The 21,781-nt window shown below is 46.5% G+C and overlaps 1 protein-coding gene across 2 annotated transcripts in view; it reads right to left on the minus strand.

The window, feature by feature from the left end:
- The window catches only part of WDFY4 (WDFY family member 4), a 278,092-nt gene extending 256,753 nt beyond the window's left edge, over positions 1 to 21,339 (minus strand). The window contains exons 1-2 of one of the 2 annotated variants that reach the window (XM_060286432.1): positions 21,232 to 21,339; positions 2,161 to 2,411 (exon numbers count right to left, since the gene is read on the minus strand). In XM_060286432.1, coding sequence (XP_060142415.1) covers positions 2,161 to 2,394 — 234 coding nt within the window. In that variant the 5' untranslated portion in view covers positions 2,395 to 2,411; positions 21,232 to 21,339. Of the gene's footprint in view, positions 1 to 2,160; positions 2,441 to 21,231 lie in introns of those variants that run through there. The other variant, XM_070043905.1, reaches the window with a different exon arrangement.
- Between the last annotated feature and the right edge of the window lie 442 nt (positions 21,340 to 21,781).

The following is a 21,781-nucleotide window of genomic DNA, read 5'->3' on the forward strand; positions in this document are numbered from 1 at the left end:
GCAGTTTGGGGAATCGTGGTGACAGGATCTCAAACTGCACATGTGCAGTCAGTTTCCAGGAGGTTGGTGGAAAGGTGATGGGGATCATGTCTGTTTTCCATGTGCTGTGGACTTTACAATCCTCATCTGATCTCACCCTCACAGTCTCCCAGCAAATTGGTATTGATTCCACTTTACAGATGAGGAAACTGAGGCTCAGTAACATTTAGTAGCTTGCTCAAGGATGCACAGCTAATAAGCAATGGAGCTGGGACTGGAGCCCTACTGTTTGACTCTAAAGCCCACGTATTCAGCAATAGGGCTGTTGTTCCTCCTTTTACCAGGAAAGGGTTTGGGAAACATGGACCAATACTAAGGTTCAGTTATAATAGGAACAGCTTGCTATCCATGAGGTCAATGCCTACAGGGTCAGATAACATAAATGAGTGATATGGGTTGGGTGAAAGATATTAGGGAGTGGGGAACTAGGGTAAACTGAGAGACCAAGACCATCTTCTGTTTAAAAGAGGTGCCCCTAACCATCTCCATCCAATTATCGGTATTACAGCTACAAATATTTTCAAGAGAAATCTGAAGTCTAAGTCTCACCTGAAAAGTTTCCACTTTGAAAAAATGGCACTAATTCATTTTTAACCCCTACAAGCCAAACAGAACACATTCTGGGTGCTAGTCAGTTATCCTCTGCTCTGGACAGATGCAGGTAAAACCTCTATCTGTCGTCCTTACTTTCATAGCACCAGGCCCTAGAACAGAGTATAGGAGCTCAATAAATATTTGTACAACAAATGAATGAATTCTCAAATCAACAATCTGGAGAGAGGCAAGGAAATATCAAGCCCTGGCTTTCAGATGCAGAGTCCTTTCATCAGAGCTAGGGCTGCCCAGAGGGGTGGAAAAGATACAGTGCAGTGGCTGGACCCCATATGCCTTCCCAGTGATTTGGGGGGGAGGGGGCAATGCTCACATTTTTCCTTTTATAAGGCAGATTTGATCTGAGAACTGGGTGAGACAAAGCTACCTCCCAGAAGCTGGGGTCATTAGAGCAGGGATGGCTGGGAAGGAGAAACCTGGCCCTCTCTCCTTATCTAGTTCCTCTTTTCCAGTATGTTCCCCATGCCCCAGTTATCCAATCTGTGAAATGGGTTGGATGGAGTATCCGAATCTGAAACATGGAGAAAAACAATGAATTCACGGACAATAAGTTACTTGGCAATTTTTTACAGAAAGGCATGCTTAAGTATTCCATGCATCCTATAAATATGATCCCAAGAAAATTCTGAGTCATCTTTGGAAATCCTTAAGTATTCCTGGTTAATAAGTGAGATGAAACATATTAACAAAGGGGTTTCCCAATAAAAACCTGCAAAGCTTCCATCTGTTCTAGTTTACTTTCCAATGTGAAAAGTATCTCATATTCTCTGCACTTTGAATGTAGGTACATGGTTTTTGTACTAATAACCCAAAATCAATAGTCAAGCAAAAGCTAAGTCTTCATAAAAAGACGCATTTCCAGCTCTACAATTAGACTTCAATGTTTTCAGCTATAAGGCAGACCTCACTGGCAGGAGCTTTATTCCAAGACAATAAAGGAAATCCCTTGTACCCAAACTGTCACCAGCTGCCACTAGTCAGAGTGCCAGCCCAGTGGACAGGCTGGACTTCTCTTGTGTGTCTGCAACCAGGGGAGGGAGCCCTGCTTTGCTGCTCCCATGGATTACACCTCAGTTTGCATCATTGGCACAATTTATGTTCCGGTTCTCCCAGGCCCTGGTGTTGGCATTACTGGTGTTTGAGGTTACCAGCCACCCTGCCACTCACATGTCAGGACACAGATGCCCTTCTAGCTCCCGAAGGTACAGGTTTCTCCTCTGGCTCCCAAGCTGGGATTGAAAATATCATTGTTAAACAATATCATTTTTTTAAACTAAAGAGACAATGGTACTCAAGAGCCAACTGTCCATCCTTTCCAAGCCCATCCTCACCCTGGAGATGAGTCTTGCTTGCTATCTTTATTAAATAGCACAACACTCTCCTCTAAGCAACCAGTCAGAGACCACTTGTGATGATATTAAAACTACTGACTCCAGCTTCCAATCATCCCGGAAGTGTCCCCAGAGCGCTGTATCATCTTTTTACAGTTTCAAAAATGAGAACACCAACCTTTAGGAATAGTGGGAGAAGATTCAACAGGCTCTTCTGATGTTCAGCTGGGCTCCTGGGAGCCAACTGCTGGTATTCCAGAAACTTCCTTTCTAGCATCTCCCAGAGGGCTGTGGGGCCAGGGGTCTGCCCTCCTGGTGGGAAATCAGGCTGAGCAGCATCAGGCTGGCCTTTATTTTCAGAACCTGGATCCTCAGCTCTGTCTTCAGCCTCTGAGACCTCTTTTGCCTCCATGCCTCAGCAAAGCAGATCTGAATTCAGAGCAAAAAAGAAAAATGAACAGTCCTGTCACAACACTTTCTGATGAAACTGATTGTGGGACAAGGTACCATCCTCATTCAGTCCAGTTCCTGTTGCAGATGGTTCCTCTAAGAATCTGAAACTGACTAAAATAAGGAACACTTCTGAAAAAAGAGACTCCAATTTAGATGTGACTCATATTGACAATCTAACGTTTGCCAGGCACCGTCCTGGGCTCTCTACACAGACTCTCTCACGAAAGAGATGGGTTTTCCTATTTTTTCTATGTAAGTAAGGAAACTGACTGAACCAAAGGGCACCAGGGTAGTGAGACATGCAGTTGAAATGCAAGGCTTTAACACCAAAGCCTGTGTTTTGATTACCTGACACTGCTCCTCTTTAAAAAGGCTGAGTAAATAGAATAGACGTGTAAATGTCCCACCAATATTTGTAGAGGCATGTAATTCTGTATCTTCTATTTTAACTTCCTTCTACCACATGAGATGAAAAGGATGTAAGTTCATTCTCAGCAACATTTGCTTCACACTCAATATTTTTAGAGGAATTTGTCCTCAAAATGACTCTTTAAACCCCCAAGTTAACTTAAAAGGACTTCTCCGTTAGTGCACACAAAAGTAATGTGTACGAGCCGGGGACCCAGGGTCAGCAGGCGTGACGATCGGGACATACACCATGAAACTAGCCAAAGCCTGATTTACCAGATAGGTAACCTTGAGAAGGTACCTTTATTTGTGTCCTTGACTTTTCAATTGTCATACTCTGTAGCCACGTCAGGACTGACTCACAGAACAGCAAAGGTTTGCCTGTTGTTTTTTTGTCAGGAGTGCAAGAAACTCCCAGCAGGGACCAGAGTGTCCAGGTTCCCTGAAAGAAGCCTTCCCAGGCCACGATGTCACCACATAGGAGTCCATCCCGGCATCCTGCCAGCAACCGACAGCCACCAGTCAAGGGACAGCAAACAGACAGATGGACACGGAGGTGGGTCTCCCGGTGTTTTGCTCTGGGCTAAGCAGCTGCGGAGGTGTGTCATGCTTTAGTTTTAGCCCAAACACACACCCCTTGCAGGCTAGAATGGGAGTTAACTAAGGGTCACGTGGCCAGATGAGTCCTCCCTCTTTGGAACATTCTCACCCTTTAGGTACAGAACTCCATGAGTCCCTGGCTCTTCTTCTATCACACATGCCTATTGCTCTCAGACTTCATTTGCAGAAGACACTTTCTCATACAAAAGCCATGTATGTTCAGCATTGAAAATTGGGAAGAAAAAAAAATATCAGGAAGAATATCAAGGCCTATATCCAGAAAAATGACTGTTGATATTCAGGCTTTTATCTACGAATAGACTGTTTAATAATATTGTTGAAGCAAACTTTTTATCTGTACTTTTGATTTTTTTGGTTGGTTGTCTGGGACTTGGTGTGGGTTTATTTGTTTCCGTTTTGAGGTTGACCCTCAGGGACAGGTGGCGGGGTGCCTCACATCTCTCAGTCTCAGCGTGGTCTCTTTCCTGACCAGGACCAGGTTCTTCTCTGGCACTGATGGTTTATTCATTCTTCCCTTGGCTTTTCATCCCCCAGTCCCATCCTCCCCACCCCACCCAGCCCACCTGCTTGATAGCACGAGTCGTTATAAAACATGGCACAAGAACATGATTTCTGGATGCATCATTTTAAGTTCCCCGAACGACCTTCTGCATCTTTTCTCAGCTTACTGTCTCACTCAACATTATGACCTCAGACCCAAGCACGTGGCTCTGTATTTGTCAACCTCATTTCTTCTAACCGCTGCTCCGTGTTACACAGTGGGCATCACGTGCCTATTTGATTTGTTTGCTCCGCAGTAGGTGTTTAGATTGCCTGAGACTTCTCAGACTGCCCTCTATCCTGTCCTGGACATTCCCACGAGACTCCCCTCATGGGGCTGCATGTGACTGGCTCTGGGTATAAACACCAGAGTGGGAGTGCTGAATCAAGGGTGTATGTCTCTCAGTTCAACCAAGTACCATCAACTCAGATGCCTCCAGAAAGCTGGCACCAGGCCACTCTCCCCCCACAGGCTCCTCTACCATCTTCTCTGTACCCCGGCTTAACATCACACTGCTTTCTAATGTTTGCTGATCTGATTGAAGTAAAGTGCTCCCACATTTTTTTTTTTTTTGGCTGCATTAGGTCTTCATTGCTGTGTGCAGGCTTTCTCTAGTTGCAGTGAGCAGGGGCTACTCTTCATTGTGGTGCATGGGCTTCTCATTGCAGTGGATTCTCTTGTTGCAGAGCGCGGGCTGTAGGCACGCGGGCTTCAGTAGTTGTGGCACATGAGCTCAGTAGTTGTGGCTCGCGGGCTCTAGAGTGCAGGCTCAGTAGTTGTGGCGCACGAGCTTAGTTGCTCCACGGCATGTGGGATCTTCCTGGACCAGGGCTCAAACCCGTGTCCCCTGCATTGGCAGGAGGATTCTTAACCACTGCACCACCAGGGAAGTCCTGATCCCTCATTTTAATTTGCTTCTCTCTCACTTACTAATGAGTCTGAGCATCTCTTTATATGATTCATAGCCTTTCGGATTTCCTCTTCTGAAAAGTGATTACTCATAACCTTTGCTTATGTGTCCTTGCCTATCTTTTTCCTGTTGCTTTGAGAGAGTATATTTTAGAAACTGATCCCTTGTTGCCTTTAAAAATCGCTAATATCTTCTCTCAATCCATTTTTTTCCTCATAAATTAGTTCATAACTTTTTTTATGTCACAGAAAAGTATTGTGGATATTTCCCATGTTGTTAAAGATCCTCTACATCTTCATTTTTAATGGTGTGTGGTGGCTGCAGAACCATGCTGATCCTTTATTTAACTAATCCCCTACATTTAGGCATTTAAGTCATTTCCAATGCTTCACTACTATAAACAACACTGTGATGACAGGCCTCGTGTCTAAGCCTTTCCATATATTCATGATTAAATACCAGATTGCAGTACATTCCTAAAAGGAAATAGCTTGGTCTAAAGAGAGGTAAAAATGTTAGGCTCTGGACACGCATTTCCAAACAGCTTCTCCCGAAACACCTCATCAATGTACAGTCTTCTTATCAAGCAAGTACCAGAGTCCACACTTCCTTAGTTACCATTTTTTAATTCTTGCTGATTTAATGGGTAAAAAGCAATGGCATCTAACAGGCACATGAGAAGATGCTCACCATCGCTAATCATCATGGAAATGCAAATCAAATCCACAAATGAGGTATCACCTCACACCTGTCAGAATGGCTGTCATCAAAAAGAAGCCAATAACAAATGTTGGCCTGGATGTGGAGAAAAGTGAACCCTCGTAGACTCTTGGCGGGAATGTAAATTTGTGCAGCCACTGTGGAAAACAGTATGGCGGTTTCTCAAAAAACTAAAAATAGAACTGGCTTATGACCCAGCAATTCCACTCCTGGGTATATATCCAAAAAAAAAAAACACCCACTAATTCAAAAAGATACATGCACCCCAATGTTCATAGCAGCATCATTTACAGTTGCCAAGATATGGAAGCAACCTAAGTGTCCATCAACAGATGAATGGATAAAGAAGATATATATATACACAATGGAATACTACTCAGCCATAAATAAAGAATGAAAATTTGGCATTTGTAGCAACATGGATGGACTTGGAGGGAATTGTGCTAAGTGAAGAAAGTCAGACAGAAAAAGACAAATCCTGTATGATATCACTTATATGTAGAATCTAAAAAATAAAACAAATTAGTGAATGTAACAAAAAAGAAGCAGACTCACAGATACAGAGAACAAACTAGTGGTTACCAGTGGGGACAGGAAAGAGGGAAGGGCAATACAGGGGTAGGGGAGTAAGAGGTACAAACTATTAGGTATAAAATAAGCTACAAGGATATATTGTACAACACGGGAAAAATAGCCAATATTTTGTAAGAACTATAAATGGAGTATGACCTTTAAAAATTGTGAATCACTCTATTGTACACCTGTAACTTACATAATTTTTAAAAATTTTTAATTAGAAAAAAAAACAATGGCATCTTTGTTGTATCTCACTACGTATTTTGTTGGATGCGTTTCTGTCTGTCTGCTGCTCAGTGTCCTTCCAGACTCCCCACAACAGTTTTCTGGTTTCAGATAGATGCCGCATGTTCTTATTTCAAAAGTTTACTGTAGAAGATCTCAGCTATTCCCCGGCATTAATTACCCCCAAGAGCCACATATCCACTAAATGTTAGCTCTGTGCAAGAAGACCACTGCACCTTTATCAGGGGTTGGCACAGAGTAGATGCTCAATAAACTGTTACCATATACCTGAATAAATGAATGAATGAACCTATATGCTGATGGCACCCAAATCTCTCGCTATATATAGCCCAGACTCCTCTTCTCAATAAGTTTTTTTCTACTTGGATTCTCCCCAGACTCTGTAAGTCATTATATCTCAGTCAGACCAACATTCCCATCATCAGCAGAGCCAGCCCAAGTCCAGCACGGACATCCCAACACACGGGATGGTGGCTGGAGCCAAGCTAAGCTTGTTTCTATCACATAAAAGTCATTTTGGGGCTATACCAGCAGGTGCTACTAACCGATTCTTTCAATAAAATGAATCAGAGGGCCTGCTAACACACCACGTTTCTAGGAGAAGCAGGTGAGAAGACAAAGTGAGTGTTGGGTCACAAGACGTGAAAATGTGTTCCTAGGGAACACAGCTGGACATTCGGGGAAATATCAGAGCCCCTCAGATCTCCTCTGAAGTTAAGAAGCCATGTTTACTGAAGTGAGACGCTTGAATCATGTTCCCTTGAAAAGACGGATTTTTGAAAAACAAGAATTTCTAACAAAATGGGATCTGTGCATCCCGTGGAGAAGTTGTATGTCTCAGATGTCAAGCTGTGGCCGTCCCCTCTCCTGTCCTGTAGGCCTGCTTCAGTTTTGTTTGTAAAAGGAAGGACATGGGGAGTAGCCTCTCAGGGCTGCATAAAGAATGGCAAGAAGAAACCATTCTAATTCACTCGTTACCAAAAGTGTCTGCTTACCTCTGTAAACAGGTGCAGGCACCAGCACAGACTCTGGAGCCAGGCTGTTCCAGTTTGAATCCAACGGGCTTAGACCAAGTGACAAAACGTGTCCCAGCCTCAGCATCCTCTTTTGTGAAATGGGCTAATAATGGGACCCCTCAGGGAATAAAGTCAGTGCTCTGGGACGGCATTTATTGGAGCCTCCTTTGTACGGGCACTTACCTGCATCCCTTCACTTAATCTTCCTTCCATCCAACAATGTCAAATCTATCAGCCTTTGTCTGCAGATGGTACTAAGGCTCGGAGCAGAGAAGTGACCTGCGCAGGGTACCATTGTGAGTCAGTAGCCAAAGTAGAGTCTACCCTGGGTCTGTAGACAGCACTGCACACCGGAGGCTGGACTCAAAAAAGGCCTTGCTTGGTGCCCAGGGAAGAAGGAGGGGCTTAGCCAGGTACCACACTAAAAGTGTTTTGGATAAGTAGAAGTTTGGGGGGGGGTGAAGGGAAAGATGGCCTTGGCAGGATGAGAGGTCTGGAGGCTGCTAGGGGTCCCAGGGGTCTCCAGGGAAAGACAAGGCCCTGCTCTGTGCCTGCAAGCTGTTTCCCAGTTTGGGTCAGGCTCAGGGCATGTGGCACGTAGCCCAGTTTAGTCATGGCTCCTCCGCATGCCCAACCAGGCCGACTAGAGACCCTGCCTTTCTGCAGCCTGGACACAGCAGCGATAGACTGGCAGCTGTGCAGGTACCTGCCTACTCACTCAGCCCCCAGGCGGAGGGGAGCTACAGGCCAAAATGGGAGTCACAGGACTGGAGTCCAGTCCCAGCTTGGCTGCTGTACTGCCTTAACCAAGTTACTTCCCCTCTCTGAGTCTAAGTTTCTTCTCATTGAAATGGCCCTGGTGATCTCAGTTCCACCCTCTGAGCTTTACACACTGACCACAGAAGAGATGCAGGCCAGTGAGTCAGTGCAGAATGGCTGGAGAGGTGCCTGAGTGGACTGAGAGCCTGTGGGTTGTGTGTGGTGAGGGGTGCGGACCAGGTGCTCCCCTGTCTGTGCACTGTGCGCTGGGTGCCAGGTGACAAGTCTGCAGGGACCTGAGAAGAGGGATTCCCTATGACCTCTGGGACACTGGGGCTGGAAGTGGCCATACGGGCCCCCCGGGGTTGGGGATCACTGCCCATCCTCTCCCCCAACCCACCTATCCTGCACAGATCCATAGCGTCGTCCAAACTCTGCTTTGTAATATCTCAGAAGCAGAACATCCAGGCCATCCCGCTCACAGCTGCTGCCCTGGAGGGCGACATCTGGAGCCTGAAGAATCAGCTGCGTTACTGATGTTCGGGCGCTAAACCCACATTTGATTGACCGTCTCATCCCTGACTTCCTGTGGGGCGATCTGCCAATGGGTAAAAGTCTCAGGATATGAGATGTGATTTAGCAGCCCTTGGGGCTAAGATGCAAGGACGCTATTCTGGAGGAAACGGAGCAAGAAGTTGTGTGGAGCCACCCTCCAACGGGGCAGGTCAGAGGAAACCCGGGACTCAGTGCATTCTGTGGGGAAGCTCAGACCTAGTGACAAAGAGTTGCTATGATAAAATTCAAGATTGAAGTGCCCCCCTTTTCTTGTCTGCGTATATGACCGTCACCCTTTCTGGATTGTACACGCCCAGCGCAGAGGCATACCTATTTGCCATCTGTATCACAGGCATGGTCCCCCAGGCCCAGGAGCTGGAGGAGCCTCTAAACCAGATGATACGGAACAGAAGAGCAACTTCCCATGTATGGCTGTAAATGACCTGTTTTCCTTTCCATTCAAAAGTCAGTTCCTCGCTGTATGTCAGCAGATCCAATGCTCTTCTCCTGTGTCAGTTCTCTCAGAAAAAAAATAACAAACCGATCTTCTTCCAAAAACATTGTGCAAGGTGGGGCTCGGCCTTGCTTCCTTCTTCCCCACCGTTACACACTAACAAGAGAGCTTACAAGTTAAAAGTTTAAAAAAAGCAAGTGAAAAGGGGGAGGGGTGGGCGGAAGTTGCAATGATGTGGATGCTCTGTTCACTCCACAGCCTACTGTAGTTAATCAGAAGCACGGAGGGGACAAGAACGTTAGCAGTAGAGAAATGTAGATTAAAGCCACACTGAGATACCAGGACACACCTATCAGAGTGTCTTTTAAAAACAAACAAAATCCGTAAGTGCTAACAAGGATGCGTAGCAACCACACTGTCACTCTTGCTGCTGTGAATGCAAGCGGTACGGCCGCTTGGGAGGACAGTTTGGCAACTTCTGAGGAAGTGAAACGTATACCCAACCATTACCTTCCTGGGTATTTACCCTAGAGAAGTAAAAACTTAATGTTCATATAAAAACCTATACATGAATGTTTATAGTAGATCTATTCACAGCTGCCCAAACCTGGAAACAACCCAAATATTTGTCAAGGCGTGAATGAAACAACAAACAGGTATCTCCATCCACTGGGACGCTCCTCTGCAGTAAAAAGGAACACACTACTGACCCACGGCAGCCTGGATGGGTCTCGAAGCCCTTATGCCGAGTGACAGGAGCCAGTCTCAAAAGGCTACGTACCGCCTTACCCCATTTACATGACATTCTGGAAAAGGCAAAGTTATAGGGACAGAAAATAGGTTGGTGGTTGCCAGGGATTTCAGGTAGGAGGGTGGCTCCAAAGGGCAAAGGGGTGGTAGAAATGTTCTATATCTTGACCGTGGTGGTGGTCACACAACTGTGTACGTGTGTCCGAAGGGCACACTAAGAAGGGTAAAATATTCTGTCTGTAAATCACATGTCAATCAACCTGACATAAAAAACATACTGAGGTGGAAAGAGCACCAGTAGAGAAGCTAGAGGCTAAGGGTTTAGTCCCTTCACCTGTTTCTATCCAGCACAAAAGGGTTACACCCACGTGTTTAATTGTATAATAACTCCACTTGCTGAAAGCTTACTTTACTATGGCTCTGCATCCTGATCTCTGTATCATCTCACCTTATCTTCACACAACACCCCGTGAGGGCGCAAACAAACAGGGGCAGTATTTTACAGGTGCTGAAAGCTAGGCTCAGAGAGGGTCAGTCACTTCCGCACATGGCCACGATGCACGTTGTGTGTCTGACTGCAAAGCCAACGTGCTCCTCCTTAAGCTCACCCCCTCCTTCCTCGGAAGGTCACTGGTTGGGGCCAGGATCAAATCTCCTATGAACAGAAGCCACACTCAGATAGGGGCTCACTTGGAGGCCCTCCCAGGCCTCAGTCTCCATGTTGGTCAAGGGTGGAGGCTGCACCCCAAGTTCCCATCCACTTTTCCATCCAATTAAAAATACTATACGGTTGACCCTTGAATAACGTGGGGAAAATCCCCGTGTAACTTATATTCGGCCCTCCACATCCATGGTTCAGCATCGTGGATCCAACTAACCATAGATGGTGTAGTATTTACACTGAAAAAATCCACATATGAGTGGACCCACACAGTTCAAACCCATGTTTTTCAAGCATCGACTGTATTTATTAAATGATCATTGGGTCAAATTGGCTGAAATAATAGACAAGATGCTCAATTATAAAAAGTAAAAGGCTACCCCTCACGAAAGAGTCCAAAATGCTTGTCTACCCACGAGCATGATTAGTTACAAGAGCAAAAAGGTGGAAACGACCCTTGCTGTCTGTGGAGGGGCAAGAGGAGAAACAGCAGAGCCTGTGTCAGGACCGCAGGAGGAGCTCTCTGCAGCCTGGGCGTGCCCACTGGGTCTGCATCTAGCTCCTGAACAGCCGAGGCACAGGAGAGACCTCTGCCCCGCTTCTGAGCTTAGCAGCATGGCAATGTTGGAAAAAGCCCGGCAGAGCCCTCCACCAGCCAGCCTTTCCCACGTACTTCGAATTCCACCCTCATTGCTTGAGTGGCTCCGTGCAACAGGCACACGTTAGCCTGCACCTTCTTAGGAGCACATGGCACAGGAGTAGCCGTACTTGGGGTTGTGGATAAAAGATGCACCCTCCTATCTGTCTCTGCATCTGAGAACACATTGAAGAAAAAGTGGGCGTGAAACTGTGGACGATGGGTCCCGAGACAAAGAAGTCGTCAGTAACATGCCGGTGTGAAGCGTCCCCCTGCCTCCCCTGCTCCTTCTACTGGGGCTGCTGCTCAGAGGGGGTTTCACTAACATCCCAACCTGATCTGCACAAACCAGACTAAAGAGCTAGATGAGGACCCTGAACAGCACCCGGCTCAGTGAGAGCAGACAGACTCTCCAGACAGGGGAGGGCTGAGTGCAGGCGTGATGAGAAGTCACACTATAGCCGAGTCACATAGGCCGACACAGCTAGACGTGGGGCTCTAGATAATGGCGAGATCTTGAAAGTCTGGAAAAGGAGAACAATGTGATAAGCACAGATCTAGAAAGGTTATTCCTGGCTGGCATAAGCCAGGCGTAGAACAGGGAAAGACAAGCCGGGGGCCTGACGCACTCCCCACACGTAGGTGACGAGCACTGCAGTTAGAAGGATCACCTTGGAAACAAGGAGGCCAAGGGACCTCTGAGATAATCCAAAGAGATGAAGAATCCACTTGAGTTTAGAAATAGAGCCATCCTCACCAGCCCTGGCTGCACACCTTGGTCCCCAGAGATTACCACTTAATTGGTCTGGGTGGGCCCCAAGCAGGCGTGTTTTCTGCAAGGCCCCAGGTGATGCCTGTGTGTCCCCAGGAGAGGTGGGGGCCTGGGAAGATGTTGGAAGTCCCCGGAAGGGTGCCTTGCTAAAGAATCCCAGAGTGTGCGACGCCTAGAGAACTGAGAGGTGGGTGACTCATCCAGCGTCACGGTCCTGGTTAGGGAGAGAGTGAGGGACTAACTTTAGGTCTCTCCTGCTTCCCAGGAAACCCTGTGGTCTGAAGGCCAGACAGCAGGCCCTGGGTTAACTGTGAGCTGGGCAGGTCCCAAGAGTGCCAAGCTCACCAGCAGGCCAGCTCAGCGCATCTGGAAATGGGCCCTATGAGTCTAGGATGTGTGGCAGCCTCTGGCCTTGATAGTAAGATAACACCACAACCCTGAGCCTAGACTACTTGGCTAGACCTGTCTCAACCCCTCCCCACCCAGGGCAGGCTGACCCAGAGCAGCATCAGACAGATCTGTTTCAAATCCGAGCTCTCTTTCTAACCTGCAGTCTTATTGACTTAGGCTCTCAGAGCCTCAGTGTCTGCAGCTGTAAAATGGGAACAAAATCTTCCTCGCAAGGTTGTGGGAAGAATTAAGCATGTGAATATATGTGAGGCCACGTCCAGGGCCGCACAGTGGCACCTTCAGCCATCGTACGTGCCCCCCCCCACCCCATTGTGCATTTGCTGCCTCGACGCTCTTGAAATCTACCTGCACTTCCTGAGGGAATGTCAGCCTGCAAGGCCCTCTGTGGATGTGTTCCGGAGTCCTTGGCTTCTCTTCTGCATCACGTCCCTGCTGGCCTGTCCACTGAGTCTGTCCAATCTCGGGTTTTTTCACAAGGAGCTGGTTTGAAAGGACAATAGCACACTGAGTGGACCAAATTGAGGCCTTAAGAGGTGTGGGCCCAGGAGTGCATGGAGACAGGACTGGAAGTGAGGATTTGGTCATCTCAAATATAAAGAGTAGAAACCAGGAGCAGGAATGCTGTCCCCAGGAGCGAGGCTCCAGGGCAAAAACAAGAGCCTGTGCAGCGGGACGCCGCAGGAGGGGCAGGTGGGAAAATAGAAGCTCTGCAGACAGTGGCTGGGAGGGTGGAGGGGTGAGCAGAGCCAGAGGTGCCCTGAGAGCCTTGACACCCAGCTCTAGGGCAAGGACCAGCGATCACCTTGGTGCAGCCCCAAGCCCCTCCAGTTAGCAAGTGACACCACCTCTTACATCAGCCGAGGGCTCAGAGTGCCCGCAGGCAGAGAACAGCAGATGCCGGGGCCCTACATCCTGCCTCAAATGACCCAAGAGGAAAAGGAGGCAGCTCAGGTTGTTTCCAGAAGTTCAGGAATTCCCCTGAAGACTAAGATGGGGACTTGACTGGCGGGAACCAGGCAGGTGGGGCAACACCTCCCACGGCCCTCCTCACTTCCTTTTTCTGATTTCAGTCCGTGCACTCCTGGCTGGCACACACCTCTGTGGTTTTTGCAACAGCAACAAAATATAGGAACTCATGGTGTCCTGGGGAAGGGACCCAGTTTTATATCTCGGTATGTGTACCGACTTCCACATTGCCAAAAATGGCCAGGGAGCAGTTCCCCTGGCCAGACCCTCAAAGCTTAGCTGCAACTGAGCTACCACTGTCACAAAAGACATGGGCTGGTGACAGCACAGGTAACATGCAGCCCAGCTCCCATAATCAGGAGCTCCCAGCGAGGGAGTTAATCCGTGGCTTGGCCTCCACTGGAACGTAAAGAAATGATTCCTAAGTAAGAATGGCCATCATGGAATGAGCATCACTAACAGGCCATCGGTGTTCTCTAATCTTAGAAAACTTGTAACGTAGGTATTATTATGCCCATTATACAGACGGGGAAAGCAAGACTCAGAGAAATTGAGATTCAGAGAAAATAGGTAACTTATCTGAAATCAAACTGCTGATGTGTCAGAATCAAGGTCAGATGCAGACTTTTCTGACTCCAAAGCCCCCCACCCCCTTTTACCACTGCAGGCTGGCTTGACACAGTGGTCAACAGTGGTAAAAACAGACCTCAGGGGCACCTCAGGTACTAGCTGGAAACTCTTACTGCCAGCAGCTCTACAGGGGTTCCCTGGCTGGCCTTGCAGAGTTGTTGCTGACCCCTGGCTGTGAGATGTTTAGCACAAGGCCTGCCATGGCCCCCTCACATTGCAGGCAAGCAGGCCCAGAGCAGGACCCTGTGGTTTCGCCATCCCCCCAGGAAAGAGCTGCTCTCTGGGAGCCATGGGGTCCAGCGTTCATTAGCCCCGGCACAAGGTGGGCAGTAGCTGGCCAGTCACTCCTGGGCTGACACCAGCAGCACACCCAGCGTTAATCACTCACCCTCCAGGCTAGCCACCAGAGCTGCGGCTTTACTCAGCTTTCTCTGTGTTGTGGCCATTTGATTATTAAACATGTAAGGAGCAGAATTGCCCCTGATCCACACCCTGGACTTGAGGAAACAGACACAGTGGGGTAGGTGCTGGGCATGGAGGTGCCTGGCTGTGGGGCACAGAGAAGGCTCATGGCCCAGCCCAGAAAGGGGAGTGGTGGTCTGGAAGGGCTTCTCAGAAAAGACTGCACCCAGGATGGGCACTGGGAGATGAGGAGGAGGTGTCCCCAAAGCGAAGCAGACGAACAGTCCAGGTAGCACGTGTGTTCAGAGACAAAGGTGGGATTCAAGGCTGGAGCACAGGGAGCAGGGATGGGGTGAGGATGTGTGTTGGGAAAGGACCATGAATGCCAGTAATGGACATGGCCCTCATCCCGTGCAGTATCCTGGGAGTCCCTGTGGGGCTCTCAGCAGGGAGTGTCACAGATGGCGTACAGAGACCCTCTGGTAGGTGCTGAGCCTGCCCAGAGGGCCAGCCCTGCCCTCAGGCACTCACAGCCTGCAGGGGACAGGAGGCAGGAAAAAGGATGCTGTAATACAATGCCTGAAATACAACCTTTGGAGCAGGAATCCAGCACTAAGGGGAAGGAGCAGAGGGAAGAGGGAGGAAGGAGCTGGTAATTGCGGATGAGGTGGGGTGGGGTGAGGGTGGGAGATAGTAAGAGAGGGTTCACAGAAGCAGGGACTTTGGAGAGGGAGCCTGAGGGGAGGTGAAGAAAGATTGTGGATGGGCTAGAGAGAATTGCTCCAGGGGGGAGGGCATGCAAAGACACAGAGAGGTGAGGCTGAACCGCAGATGGTTTTGTGCCACTGTGAGGGATGCGGGGTGGAAGTAGGGTGGAGAGTGTGGGCAGAGGCTATGTCTCTGTATGAAGGTCTCCAGATGCTGAGACTCTCCCACCCTATTCCTCACCCTCCAAATACCTGGGAGGAGTGAAATCTCTGGGGGCTCACTGGAGGTTTCAACATCATTAACTCCCGATATGCTCTGACCACTCTATAACACAATTTCTTCATGTGTGAGTATCTTTTTTCATCTTTGACTGTATAACTCTTTATATTTTGTGTATATCTTTTAAAAATCTGATATTGGAGTGCTGCTTGGTAATTTTCTTATTATTGAAAATACAAAAATCAACAAGTGTTTCCTGCCCTTTTTTTTTTTGCATACTACTTTTCCATCCAAGTATATTTTACTTGTAATTGATGTACAAAGTTTTAATGCATTAATCATCCATCATCATACCATAAATGCATTCTATGTTGCTCTTTTCCTTAAATTATCAGATTTAATGACCAAGAAGCATCCTCTTGGTCGAATCCCCGTAACTGACTCTCTTACTCCCTATTAATGGGATGCTCTGGGCATCTCCACTGCTGTTATGGGCAATGCTGGGAGAAAGGATCCCCATGCAATCTTTTTGTTTGCTGTGAATTATCTATGAAGATGAATTCTCAAAAAAAGGATTAACCATTGGCCAAAAGGGAAGAGCAGTTTTCACACTCCTGCCAAATGTTGACTACATCTCTCCAGAAGTGTTCCATCAGCTTTTCAGTGGTAGTGTTCCTAATGCAAAGCATGCAGACTTATCAGGTGGAACCAGGCTCGAATCCCAGACAAAGCACTTACTGTCGGAGGGCAAAGGACCTTACCTCTCTGAGCCTCCATTTTCTCATCTGTAAAGTGAGAGTGATGAAACTGATCTCACTGTGGGGATCAAATGAGATTGCAAATACCAGTGCCCTATCTAGTGTACAGCTTGTTGTAAGCACTATATCCATTCTTCTTATCCTCCATCCTTTCTTTCTTCTTGGAATTATGTAGGACAAGTGACTTTTCACTTCTCTAACTTCCCATCCTTCTTGAACCATGTTCCTCACAAAAGCCTTAGCCATGGAACAAGAAGCATCATTTCTCTGAAGGGTGCTTCCCAGCAGAAATATAAAACTAGCCACAAATTCAAGCCACGTGTGTAATTTTAAATTTGGGGGCAGCCACATTTAGAAAGTAAGAATAAATAGGTTAAATTAGGTAAATCTATCTGTTTAAATATATTTAAAAATATATTTTATTTAAGCCAATATATCAAAATATTATTTTAATATGTAATCAATATTTTCAAGTATTAATGAGATAAGATAGTTTATATTTCTTTTGTTGTTTGTTTGTAATATCTTTGAAATCCGAGGTGCATTTTACAACTTACAGCACATCTCAGTTCAGACTGGCCACTTTTCAGGGATGGCTATAAGCTATTGTATTGGATAACGCAGATCTGGACTTTGAGACTTAAGTGTTTAACAGGTGTGCAGAGGGCTTAGAAATGTTGCCTGGAGACATCATTTCCCATGCAAAATGCAGGTGCATTTTGATGGTTTGAAGCCCTTGGAGGGAGACAACCAAAGCAAGGCCCTAGTTATAAATAAAATTGGTGTGAACTCTACAGTGTGGTTCAAGGACCTCTGAGGAGCTCATCTTCCTGCTTCCCCTTCTGCACAAAATATCTCCACTCCTGAAACCAGGTCCCAGTAAAATCGAGTTCCTCTGCTGAATTTTAACCCCTCTATCCAAAACTTCATTCGAAAGAGAATAAGAAAGATCTTGTCCAGCACCTGTTCCCCTCAGGATTGAAGAGTAACAAATGAAAGGGGAAATTGAAACTGAGCGCGACCCTATGGGGCCCTCCCGGGTGAAAAAGACCCTCCACGCCCCCCATTTCTTACTTATAGGGGGAAAAAAAAGCTTTAGTCTGTGTTCCAAAGAGCAGACTCAAGCAGTTAATGATTAGGACAGGAGAGTCACAGGACTCCTAGTTCCTCCTGAAGGGAAATAGATAACATCTGATGCTTATCTTTGAGTTGTTCTGTAGAAACTAAGACCCCCACCCAGGTAGAGGATGGTGACTACACGCTGAGCACAAGCACGTAGACCCCAGACTGGTTGGAACCAGAAGGTTGATGATTGAGATTCCCAAAACATCACCGTTACCGTACCACCAACTGATCAGAAGAAGGTCCATGAACTGATCACATATGCTACGACCCTATCCCTTTTGCCTTTAAAAACCTTGTGCCCCAGCCAGTAGCAAGATAGATTTGAGATGAGCTTAGGCCTCCTATCTTCTGAGTCGGCGCCTCCTCGATTGATAAACCTTTCTCTGCGCCAAACTCCGGTGTTTCAGTTTGTTTTGTGTAACAACACCCCCTCCCCCAAGGGGCCACGCCGCCTTGCTTTTCTACCATGAAGGCCACCTGGGGGGGGGGGCGGGGCGTGCCAAGAATTCATTCCTCCGCTTGATGTCTAATAGGCATCTCCACCTTTACATATGTCCACATCGATATTCTGGAATAATCACCACCTTGCAAATAAGTTCCTTCCACCCTTGACCCAGCTGAGTAAATGACAGTTCCAGTCTCTGTGTTGCTCTGGAATCATCTTAAATTTCTCTCTCCCACACCCAACGCTTGCAACACTGTCAAATCCCTCTCAGAAATATCTAGGATCTCACCACTCTGACCACCTCTCATTATTTCTGTTACTATCAATTTGGGGCCAGCCACCATCACCTCCAGCCTGGATTATTACAACAGCCTCTTAACTGCTAGTCTTTCTTCTCCCTTTGATACCCATAGAAAGTGATTTTTCTTTAAAATGGGAGCATATGGCAGCAAGAGTCAAAAAAACATATTTTTAAAAACAGTGGCAATGATATAAAAATAAACCGTTTAAGAATAAATCTAGGCAAAGTGTACACTAATTTTATAAAGAAAATTATAAAATTTTATTTAGATATTTTAATGAAGACCTAAATAAATAAGGAAACAAACAATGTTCGTGAATTGGCAGAGTCATGTTCCTAAAGATATCCCTTCTCTTCAAATCATATTTCTAATAAAATCTGAACATACCTGTTTTGTTGAACCTGATAAGCTGATTCTAAAATCTATATTAAGTAAGAAGGAACCAAGGATGTCAAGCCAGAATGAAAGAAGAAGAAAAAAATGAGGAGACTCTTTCCAGATACCAAAATTTATTATAAGCCTCTAGTTAATAATATTATTTAGTGTTGGCAAAGGGAGAAACACATTGACAGAAGAGAGCCAAGGAACAGACCCACTAAACAGATTTACAACAGAGTTGTAGATTAGTGGCTAAAGAATGGCCTTTTTGATTTGTGGAGCTAAGACTCTTGGTTATCCATATGGAAAGAACAAAATAAAATAAAACATGACCTGCTACCTCACACCATATAGGAAAATCATTACTAAGTAGGATTAAAGACTAAATATGAAGGGCAAAATTATTTTTTAAAATTTAATAATGTAAGAGAATAATTTTATGACTTTATAGTGGAGGAGAATCTCTTAGACAATACACAAGTGTATATCATAAGAGAACATATGGGTAAATTAAGCTTGTTTGAAACTGAGAAATTCAATCATTAATAGAAATCACAAATAACATAAGGAGACAAGGCACAAATAAGAGAAAAGTATTTATAACATACATAAAAAACAAAGAATTAACATCTGAATATGTACCGAATTACAGAAAACCAATAGGATAAAAGACAGATGCCCCATAGAGAAAAAGATTTGAAGAGGAAAAAGAATTTAGAGTGACCGATAAGCATATAAACAGATGCCCAACCTTAGTAATTCAAAAACTACAAATTCAAAACATAGATGGCTTTTCATTTGCACTGAGTTGGTATAAAACTCTAACAAGATCAAATGTTGGTGAAGAGGTAGAGCAAGGGAAACTTTTACATATTGCTGATGAGTGGGTAACGTGGTACGATTGGCTTGGAAAAAGTTTTGATATCATCCAATAAGCCTGAAGATTTATATACCCTACTACCTACCAATTCTACTTCTAGGATATATACACCCTAGGGAATTCTTGCACACACGCCCCAGGATATATGTGCAAGGAGAGCTCCACTAGCACTTACAAGTGCTAACAGCACCTAGCAGCTCATAATAGGAAAACGAAACAAAACAAAACCTAGAAATATCCCAAGTGCCCACTGGCAGTATATTGGGAGAGAATACTGAGGTATATTCATGGATAACAGAATACTATCCAGCAATAAACGTGAATGAATTAGAGACACATGCAACAATATGAAGGAATATCAGAAACAATTTTGAGGCCATTGAGCAAGTCTTAAAAGAATATTTAATTGCTATTTACAAAGGTCAAAACCATGCAAAACCAAATAACATATTTAGCAATTTAAATATACAAGGTTGAACTATAAGGAAAGGCAAAAGAACAGTAAACCCAAAATTCATATCAACAGCTCTGAAGAGACAGAGAAGGATGAGCACACAGATGACTTCAAAGATGCTGACGATCTTTAAAACAACACTGAGGTGACAGCACACAGGGCTTATGCAATTTTTATTCCTTATACCCTATACGTTTTTTCTAAATTTTCTTCTCTATCTACTCAATATTTCAAAACTTCCCAAGTCTGGGGGACTACAGCCCAGGTCCTCACACTGGACAGGAAGGCCCTCCCTGACCTGACTCAACCCCAGCCCTCTCTGGCCAGGTCACCTGGCACACTCCTCAGCCTTCTCTGCCACCCTGGTCTCCACCAGGCCTCCTCCTCTGCACCTTGACCCTCTCAGTTCCCCCTGCCAAGAAAGCTTCTCAGAAACGCACATGGCTCAGGCCCTCCCTTCCTTCAGGCCTCCACTCAGAAGACATGTGCTCTCCCGGGCTTCCTGACCCCTACTCCTTACCCTCTGCTCTCCAGCCCACTGGAGCCTGTGGCACTGGGCGCCACCCTCCCCTGACCACTGACCCGGCTGTCTTTAGCAGTGCCTGGCAGGAAGTGGCTCTTAATAAATGTTTGTTGAACAATTAAATGGATGACTATGCAGAAAATCATATTAAAATTGAAACTTTCCATGGAAAAGGTAACACACGAACTCCTTAGTTACCAGATTAGCTCCTCATGCTTCAGAGAGGTTGGGACGAAGGATTGGTTCTGTGTTCCATAAGGTGCAATATTAGGCAGGGAGAAAAGAGCTAATTCTTGAAACCAGTGGGCCTGCTAATTCAAAAATATTGATGTTGCTAAGGTTTGATGTAGTAATTCGGACGAGGAAAGGATGGCCCCAAGGGGTACCTACTTACCAGATGCCCAGCAGTGACCACAGGGCCAGGAAGGAGCCAGATCTCTTGGTGACCAGTCTGAAGTGCTCCCTTCTGTTTGGGACCCTTCAGAGGCCCACGTGGGGGGTGGGCAGGGGAGTCTCACGGCCAGCCCCTCTCTCCACCCCTGGACAGTTGGCAGACACGGGCCCGTGTCCAGCCTCTCCTAGGTGTGGCAGGTCACCTTCCTTAACAGAACCATGAGAAAGGGCTTGACCTGAAGTAGGAGGATGAGGAACAGTGCCAGAGCCTGGCCTGGCTCAGCAAAGCCCAACAGTGACAAACACCCCGACACTGAGACACCCCAAGAGTGGGATACCCCAGCAGACCCAGACATCGGAGTGGCCCTGAGCACATGTGCCACCTGCCCTGCACATACTTCCTGCTCCTCAGCTTACCTCCTCTCCCACACGCACAAACCCAGATCAGGCACTGGTGGTCACATGTGCTCCCATGCTCAGCTTTCCAGGAGGCGGCCAATCAGCCTGCCCTGGAAGACAGGACCCCCATGCCCACCTCTGGGCTGACCTAGCATGGCCAAGAGCAAGGTGACCTACCTGGAGTATGTCCGTCAGGGCCTAGAGACGTCAGATGGCATGGGCGCCCCCATAACCAGCCACAGACCCTCAGGCTTAGGGGAAGACGATCGAGCCCAGAATCTTCAGTCTTTAACGATGTTTCACTATGAATCACTTGAGCTGGGTTTCTGCTCATTTCCTGGAGAAAGCAGAAGTGGAGAGTCGACAGATGCCTGATTCTGCCCACTTCCCAGCCATCAGCAGAGCTGCCTGAGTTCTGGTGGGTGACCCGGGCCCTGTAGAAAAGCCGCTTAGGGCAGTATGGTCAAGCAGTGCTGGGTGGGGCTAAGGGCAAAGAGGGAAAACTAGTAAGAGTGGACGCAGAGTTCACTCAGCCCTGGACTATCTGGCTGGACTTTCCTCCTTCCCTTGGCTTCACCTCTCCTCTCTGAGCCTCTGGTAAAGCACAGGGAACTATACTCGATACTTTGTGATAAGCTATAAGGGAAAAGAATCTGAAAAAGAAGATATATGTCTCTATATATGTGTATACATATATGTGTATATATATAAATGAATTGCTGTGCTG

This window comes from Globicephala melas, chromosome 16 (assembly GCF_963455315.2).
Source record: "Globicephala melas chromosome 16, mGloMel1.2, whole genome shotgun sequence".
In the NCBI taxonomy this organism is placed as follows: domain Eukaryota; kingdom Metazoa; phylum Chordata; class Mammalia; order Artiodactyla; family Delphinidae; genus Globicephala; species Globicephala melas.